The following is a 9,314-nucleotide window of genomic DNA, read 5'->3' on the forward strand; positions in this document are numbered from 1 at the left end:
TCAGTCTGTGATTGATTCCTACTTTTTGAGAAATTATTTTGCTTTTTTTGTTTTCCTCGCAGTTAACATTGTTGGAATGATTCATCAAAGAATATTGAATTATAATTTGAATATTATGGTTACGCAAAATAATAAATTTTGACTGGCTGGCAGATTAAAATATTATGCCAGGAGACTTCAAACAAAAGATTCAGACAACAGGTTGACTGCTCTTATAAAATAGGTAGTTAAAATCTCACAATCTGATTGGTTGATAGCCATGGTATAATGAGCGTTTACTATGTACTTTTACAGTTCTATTTTTAATTATCACTCTGTAAAACCGAACAGTATAAGCTTATTAAAAATGATGAGTTGTATTACCTCAAAAATTAAAAACAGCTATTACAAGGCAAAATGTTTGAGTTATTTCAACGAGTTTTTAATTTTAAGTGTACAGTACTTAACCACTTTAATGATTTTGATATATTGTACTCAAATAATTTGATAGTAATCACTTAATCCGCGTGACGTCACGCACGTGCGTACGTGCCTCTTCGCCAAAGTGGAAATGTCCGCCATTACTGCTGCTACATCCCTGCAGTACACAGGTAAGAAGTTTGCTTAAACGTTTTTTGCATGTGAGTTCTTTAGATATATTTAGAGCCTAAAGCGAAAGAAAGAGAGATTGGTAAACTTTCTGTGGGACTGCTTGTGACGATATTTTAAGCGAAACGTGCTGTGGCATGCAGCAAGTTTCTCGACCTGACCAGCTAATTGTTGCTAACTTTAACTGTTACCATGCTGGCTGCAATGAAAGCGGTCATATGGTTTTCCGTGGTTGCCTTAATATTTTATTCGTTAGTTTAGTTACGTGTTTTGTCGGGTTTAATTAACGTAACTAATATTTGGCGTGTCTTAGAGTTACTTCATGCATTTGAAAAAACTGTTAACCATATCTGCCTAATTAAAGAGTGAAAGGCAATTAAAACGTTGAAAACACTGAAAGTTAACGTTAATTATTAGAGTACACAACAATAATAGTTATTCTAATGTTTCCCGTTGAGGCGGACCGTTTGTGATGCATTAATTTATTTGTGCAGGCTTTTTAAGTTTTCTGGTTCTTTTCTCAACCAGAAATTGGCGGCATGCGACCCCATTTTAATCGGGCAAGTTTTGGCAGGTTTCAGTAAAGGCAATGGTTTGCATTCAGTTTTTGCCCCGATGTAATGCTGGAACGTTTTACTACACGTCATGTATTTTAGTAAGGAGAGATCATTAAAAAAAATTAGTCTTGTGATTTGTGTGTGAAATAACACTCTCATGGTCAAGGTCAGGGCACAGTGTCCAGGGTTTGTGCAGTAACCTGACCTCCAAAGATTAGCAGTGTTGACGAAAACATAATAAGTAAAAAGAAAAACACCCAACATCCTTATTTGCCTGCTAAACTTAAGAGCCAGTATAGACTTTTGTTTGTTATATTTATTTGGTGATAAAAGGACCGTTCTAACCATTTGTATTTTTTTTCCTATGAATGTATGAGGATTTTTACTTAGCCAAAGTTTAAATATATTAAGTAGCCTGTTACATTTTTTGCTAAATTACACCCAGAAAAGCCTTTAGACGATCAAGGCATCAGCAAGACATAACATTACATTAGTAACCTGCTGAATGTATTTATTCTATGTTGCCCATACCTTTTAGGATTTTGACATGGAAGACAACTTATTGTGCAAAGAAAGAGAAAATAAATAGCTTAATTTTTTGAGACCAAAAAGAACAAAGTGTTTTTCGGGTGTCCTTGGGTTTTGTATATTAAAGTCTGAAACACCATATTTCATGTAATTTCTGTAATGTAAGGTAACTGACAATTATTCAATGCTTCTCTATTACTTTGCTCTGGTTTTGTAAAAAGATTGCAGCCTATCTCACTTTTCAATCTCTTCTCTCTTCAGGTTGAAATTGAAGCAACAAAAGACTGGCTGAGATACAGATACCAGATTCTTCAATCTGGTATGTTTATAATGCTCTGCTCGTACCAGTTCTCACTCTAAATATTAGAGTTGTAAATAGAATTTTGGTTTCCAATGGCTTGGAGGTGCAAACTCTGTGCTACTCTCTTTGATAGAAAGGCACAGTTGCTTGAACATTATCGTTTACATCATAGCCATGTCTCCTCAGTCAATCAATTGCCTTGTCTCTATGACAACTGTGTCTGCACATTTCATTCAGTAAATGCATTGAAAATTCACCTAACCCGGTTACATACTCAGACGCTTGTGCAAAGTGACAATCAAGAAGGATATGTGTCATTTGTCTGTGCTGTGTGTAAATTTAAAGAACCTTTTAATGACAAAACTCTTCTCAGTCATTTAAGGATGCATTTAAAACAACACGAGATGGTGGATTGTCCATTCAAAAATTGTCAGTACCGCACTAATGTGTATTCCTCCTTTAATGCCCACAAAAGTAGGAATCATCTAGGCTGTGAATTCTCAGATTTTAAGACAGAAATTGTCTTGACAGAAACTGACGGCCAACCCATTCAGAACCAAGTTGAATCTGATGAGGCTGGTCCGTCTCAGAATTTTCTTGAGCTGGAAGCTCCAGAGTGTAATCCTCCCGACTCTGGATATGACGCTGGTGAATTGCAAACTCAACTGAGAAAAAATTTGGCTTCTTTGTTCTTGAAAATGCACAGTGTTCTGCATGTGTCAGAGACAGCGATACAAGACATAGTGGAAAATCTGGCACAAATATTCACGTTGTCCAAACCCCTTGTGAGAGACTCTGTCATCAAGGTTTTAGGAGAGCATGATCAGTCTATCAATGAGGCCCTTCTTGAGGAATTGGTGGAAGCTGTCATGAAAAGTAATGTTTTTGTCAGTGCTACTGCTGAAGGTGCAGAGCTGTCCAGTGCTAAACGGAGGAAAACATTTGTAAGAAGTCACTACCCTCTGGTAATGCCAGTGCAATATGCTGTGGATTCCCTTGGACACACAGCAGTGTATGTTCCAATACTACAGATGCTTCAAACAATGTTTAAAAATACAGATCTTCTTGACAAGATTCAAGAAACTAAACCATCACCACCTGGAATGTACATGTCTCATGAAGATGGAATGTATTTCAAAGAAAATCAATTGTTGTCAGCGGCAGAAGACCTTAAGTTGTCTCTGATTTTATATGTGGATGACATTGAACTAGCTAATCCTTTAGGCACAGCTAGAAAGATCCACAAGCTTTGTGCGGTGTACTGGTTGCTAGCCAATGTGCCCAGTATATATAGGTCCAGCCTTCATATCATACAACTAGCTCTGTTGTGCAAAGTACCTGATCTGCAGAGTTGTGGTTATGAAAGTGTTCTTTCACCTTTGCTGAAAGACTTGCATACTCTTGAGCAGGATGGCATTTTTATCGAACCTGTCGGCCAATGCGTAAAGGGCACTGTCATGTGTGTTGCTGCTGATAATTTGGCTGCCCATGGTCTGGCAGGCTTTGTGCAGTGTTTCAGAGGACACTATGTCTGCAGATTTTGTTGCTGTACTACAGACCAAATACAGTCCACTGAAGTTTCTGAAGGAGAGTTTAGCATGAGAACAAGGGCCTCCCATGACGTACATGTGCAGAATGTTGTGCAAGGAGAAAATGCATCTCATTTTGGTGTAAAGGCTGAGTGCACTCTCAGTAAGACACTACAGCATTTTCATCCTATTTCTGGTTTCCCACCTGATATACTTCACGACCTTTTTGAAGGTATTGTGCCAGTTGAGTTGGCCTTGTGCATTCGTGAAATGATTCGTCTTAAGTATTTCACTCTTGAATATCTTAACACAAAAATACGTTCATTTCCATATCAGCACTCTGATAGGCTTGATAAACCACAACCAATCCCAAAGAATTTTGCGGCCAAACTAAGCATTGGTGGAAATGGACATGAAAATTCCACTTTGCTGAGGTTATTGCCCCTTATGGTGGGAAGTAAAGTTCCTGAAGGAGATGGAACCTGGGCTATTTTGATGGACCTGAAAGAAATCGTGCAGCTAGTACTCTCCCCATCTTTCACAGAAGATTCCATCCAGTACATGCAGACTAAGATAAGTGATCACAGACAGGGTCTTCAAGCAGTGTTTCCAGATTTTAAGCTCCGACCCAAACATCATTACCTTGAGCACTACCCAGAACTAACAAGATGTTTTGGGCCTCTGGTTCACTTATGGACCATGAGGTTTGAGGGAAAACATCGCTTTTTCAAAAGGGTGATACATGACCCACAGAATTTCAAGAATGTCTTGAAAACTCTTGCAACCAGGCATCAGCACATGATGGCGTATCACCTCAGTGCACCATTGTTTTTCAGACCCCACACACGAGCCTCAAGTGTCACCTCTGTCCAAATCGCCACACTGCCGCAAGTGGCCAAAGACTTCATAGAGACAAAGACAGAAAGCCAAAACATATATAGTACTTCAAAGGTCTCCATAAATGGCACAGATTTTGCAAATGGAATGTTTGTGTCTGCAGACCAGACTGGAGGACTTCCAAATTTCAGCAGAATTGAACGTGTTCTGCTTGTGGATAACTCTGTTTCCTTTCTTTGCAGGAACTACAAGTGCTGGTACAGTGAGCATTTACGATCATTTGAGCTGACATCAACAGGCAACACCTCTGTGCTTCAGCTGTCAGAGTTAAATGACACTGTAAGTCTCATGGCGTATGATATTGATGGGCATTTGATGTTAACGCAGAAAAGATTTATTTTGATCAGAGACTTGCAGGATTAAAATGTATTTGGAAATGAGGATCTATAGACAGTGGAGAAAATAATCTGCCCTCTGCTGGAAATAATCAGTGCCAGTGACACTGCCCACCACAACAAGCCAATAAAGACTAACTGAACAGATTGTTTTGTTTATTGCAAACGGCAGGCGTTTGAAGTTAATGATACTCATCAAAAACAATATTTTTTTTCATTCTAAAATGAAAATTTGAAGTACATTTCTGGCATTTCTTTTGAACAACATCATGATTATATGTTATCAAACTGGATGGTTCCCTTCAATCGATTCTCTCCTTTTCTTCTTAATAATAGGAAATGGCAGCTCAAAACTTCCTACTTCATGTCCATACCTCCACAGACATTGTGAGGAAGATGACTCTATCGTCACATCCAGAATCTGTGGATGAGTTAAAAACGATGATAGGAGAAAAGTTTAATCTTGACTTCAACTTCAGCCTTTCATACCAAGATCCAGATTTTGATGGACAGTTATGTTCCCTTTTAGACATTGAGGAACTTCCACAGAAGGCTGTGCTGAAAGTGATCAGGTCTGAGAGTGATGCCAGTTCAGTAGCATCAGATGACACGATAATATTGCCTCATGCCATGACTCCAGACAGGGTCAACAGATGGCCTGATGTTTTTCCAGTGCCCATTTTTTCCTATGAGGTAGAATTCTTACTTAGTGATGGAAATGCTACATATGACAGAACAGGGAAAACTCTAAAGTTGTCCAGGGGACAAAAGCATGACATTCTTGAGACTCTTGCTGCCAAGATGCATAGCTTCAAAGCTTACCCCAATGATAAGGAGGTTTCAATGGTAGCAGAAGCACTTGTCATTAAGCATCCTTGTCTGAAAGAGCCAGGATCTCAGACGGGATGGTATGGTTGGAAAAATAGTTTAAAGTTTAAGATGGGGAACTTCCGCACTAAGTTCAGTCGTGCAGGATTTCATGAGGTAGCTATAAATTCTGGGAAAAGGAGCCGGAACAACCCAAACAAACCATCTCCTCACACCAACATCAAAAGACCGAAGAGGGCAGAAGTGAATTTCCTTCCCAATTTCCCAAGAGGTGAAAATGCTGCAAGCCTTGAACGACTGAGACTGCAAATTGTAGATGAAGTGAAGAAGAGTGACAAGAACCTTTCTCTGATTGGAAAGTTAATGCAGACTACCTTTGCCCTTCGGCGCAATGAGATCGTCAGTGATGATCCCCCTGTTGATGAGATCCTGGAACGCTGGCCTGCACTCAAAATGGAGTCACAAGTAAAGACATTTTTTGTACTACACCTATTTGAGCAGATCTATCACATATAATTCTTTTACATGACTTTGTCTGTGAGGACATGAATAGTTTTACTCAAATGTAGATTAACATACCCTACATGGGTTGGTAGTGTCATTTTTTTATTGCTGTTTTTTATTTTTCCTTTTCAGAAAGAACACACACTATACGCTGACTTAAGTCATTTTATGTTTTTGCAGATCTGTGCTGAGTTTCACAGAATCTCAAACATCAACCTAAAGAACTGCTTCTATGCTGAGTTGGATCGACATGCCCCACGTCTTCAGCGCTTGTTCAGGAGGAAAGCTGCACGGACAGGGAAAGCAGCTGAAGTCCTCAGTCGGATCTTCCAGATGTATGACCTCCAGGTAAGTTGTTTAAGCTTCTTGGTGCTTTATAATTATGTTACAGTAGATTTTGGTTTATCTTTGGTAGAATTTTGGTAGGGCTATTTGTTTTAATATAGTGTTGTGTGGCTATGCTGTTTACCAGCCATAGTAAGGCAAGAATATGTTCTTGCTCCCAAGGAACAAGTTGATGTTCATGTCAGACGTGCTGCTGTTCTCCATGCTCTCCCTGCATATCTGCATGATGACGACTCTGGATTTCTCAAGCAATGGGATGTAAGTCAGTATATTTATTTTGATCAAAGAGTCAAATTTCTTTGTTACTCTAATCCAGTAAATCACTGATTATACAAGTTGAAAAATTTCAGAGTTTGAATATTACCATTAAAATTATAGTCATATGAATAGAATGGACACAAATCAGAAAACAGGCATGTGTTGAATATGCTTTTCAATCATGGGTGTCTTTGAAATTACGATGTTTCCATATGCAATAAATCCTGCTTTAATTAATGTTATGTTTTTCTTGGGGGTTAAGGTTACGATCACAGTACACATTCAAAGATTTGTAGACTGGAATGAGGTATAATAAATAACTGGACTGAACATGATTAATAAATGTCTATTCATTTTATTAATCAAAAATAATGCCTCTGCCACTGTGTACGAATGAATGAAAATCCACATCTTGGAGAAAACAATTCTGAGTACATGCCATTCAAATTTACCATATTGTATGGATATTGATAATTTTGATAACTTAATAACTGGTTCTAGCCCAATTTCTGTTTGCCTGAATCATTCATACTCTCCAAAATATACAATTTCATGATCTATTCCAAGCTTCAGTTTGCTTCAGTATGCTTAAATATTAAGCGGCCATTTCTCACTGTTGTCACTTGGACTGCAAACTCCAGTGTAAATTAGTCAAATCTATAGTTACATGAAAATAAACAGTACCATGGAAATTCCATAGTGCTACCTTTTTTTTGTAATGCTGAAATCCTGCCCTTGAAGCAATGGTAATATTACCAAGTTTCAGGTTTATCTTAATAAATGCCATAGTTGCTATGCCATGTGTCAACAAAATGTACACTCGCCCCTAAAAGATTAATTGCTTATTTTTTATTTTATGTTACATATGGTGAATCAAATCACATTCATAGATTGTAATTTTTTTTTTTTACTGCTATTTGTCTTCTGATAAGCCACTGATATATTTTTCAGCAATCACCCTTTAGAAATAGCTGAGGGAGTCTAGGGCCTAAGGTAACCCTTCTGTTGTTGTCTGCAGGTGGCGCAGTCTGAACCAGACATTGGTGACTTACCGGTTGGGCTCTTGATCAGTGCCACTTCAGATGCCATGTACCTCTGCCCAGAGAAGGTTGCGGTCGTGCTCGAGGGTAAAACAGTCATTGATTTTCCCACATTCGCTGACGCATTTGTAGTGCTTTTCGCACTGATTTATGCACTGCATCTGAATTACCCAAAAGACATGGCAAATACTTTTGACTTCACTCAGAAAGTCTTGATGGGTCTGGAGGATGGAAACATGAGACCCAGGGTCTTGAGCCTCAAAAATGAACTTTTGGCAGTGGAGTAGTTTGTTCCTGTTTTAAAACATCTTAGAGATGTGTTTTTCAAAGATTTTTATTGTTCAATTTTGAATGTGTTAATGTTCAAGAAAACTCATTCTGTACTGGTAAGATCCCATACCATGCGGTTGTCCACTATGTGGTTCTTTTGTCAGGCCATTTTGTTAGGCCCTTGCACTATTGTTCAATGTTACTGTTCCTGTTTTTGCACTGAATGGAAGCGTATAGGGCAAGATATTGATGTATAACGTGAAAGTTGTCAACCAGCAGAGATATTGCCTTAATATTCATTGTCATGTAACTCTTTTTAATATGCGGCCATTATAAGCAAACTGAAAAATTGGTGAACAGAACGGTTTATGGCAATATTTGGATAATTTTGGTATCAATTGCCTTTCCTTGTCAGGAAACGTACAAAAATGTTTTTAACTTGCCACGATTGTATATTAATATCATGATAAAAATTGGCATGTACCATTATAGGAGTATATACATATTGTCCACTTCTATAGTTTGGGGAAAAAAGTAATTTCCCAAAGGCCCCTGCACTGTTTTTGAAGGTGTTATCGTGCTAATTTCAGTGTAAAATGTTTTTGGTTACTAAATAAAATAGTAACTTGCATTTGAATCATCTGTGTTAATGTGTTTTTAATGTTTACTCAAAATATGTTTGTATTTTTTAGTCAAATCTACTTAATAAAATTGATGTAATCAGTTTCAAAAAAAAAATTAAGTTGCTTCACATGGAATTTTGAGTTAAAATTTCAAGTGAAATATTTAAGTATAGGGAGGATTGTACAACTTTGTTGAACTTAAACAAGTTAAGTTCACATAAAGTGAAAATAGCTTTACCAAGAAATTAAACATTTTCTGGTTAAGTAACAAAAATTTTACGGTTAGCTATACTTGATTTTTATTAGTAGTCTGAAAACAAAATACTGAGTAATAATGATGTAAGTAAGAAAGTTTATGTAACTTAAAATATTGAGTATGTGTCACTAGAAATTACTTAGTAAAAACTACTTGAACAAGTATGTTTCTTTAACTTAGAAAATGGAATAATTATCACTTAAAATTTTCGATGTAATCTGTTTCAACAATTATTTTAAGTTATATTAACTTATCGGGTTTTACAGTGTACAGCTACTGTTAAAATGTTGCCAATGATCTGTTAGCAAGCAGGGACGACGCAGAGCTACACCAACCACTGTCTCTGCAGCAGCATGGTGAAAAAGCTTGAGAGAAGCAAAAGAGATAGTGTCCATGAGCGGGCAAAAATGCGAGCGCTCTCTCCAGAACTATTGGAGACTGAAGCTCGGCATCCG

General features: G+C 37.6%; 1 protein-coding gene across 2 annotated transcripts; it reads left to right on the forward strand.

The window, feature by feature from the left end:
* The first annotated feature begins 322 nt into the window (after positions 1 to 322).
* LOC137183495 (uncharacterized) lies at positions 323 to 8,617 on the forward strand. Of its 2 annotated transcripts, XM_067590616.1 has the most exons (6): positions 323 to 1,992; positions 4,583 to 4,679; positions 5,072 to 6,028; positions 6,248 to 6,415; positions 6,575 to 6,670; positions 7,689 to 8,617. In XM_067590616.1, exons 3-6 carry the CDS (start codon positions 5,075 to 5,077, stop codon positions 7,995 to 7,997), a joined length of 1,527 nt encoding a protein of 508 aa, XP_067446717.1. In that variant the 5' UTR covers positions 323 to 1,992; positions 4,583 to 4,679; positions 5,072 to 5,074; the 3' UTR covers positions 7,998 to 8,617. The 2 variants fall into 2 exon arrangements, with proteins under 2 accessions (XP_067446717.1, XP_067446716.1); XM_067590615.1 differs by having other exon boundaries at positions 323 to 4,679.
* The last annotated feature ends 697 nt before the right edge of the window (positions 8,618 to 9,314 follow it).

Source organism: Thunnus thynnus, chromosome 5, assembly GCF_963924715.1.
Source record: "Thunnus thynnus chromosome 5, fThuThy2.1, whole genome shotgun sequence".
In the NCBI taxonomy this organism is placed as follows: Eukaryota; Metazoa; Chordata; class Actinopteri; order Scombriformes; family Scombridae; genus Thunnus; species Thunnus thynnus.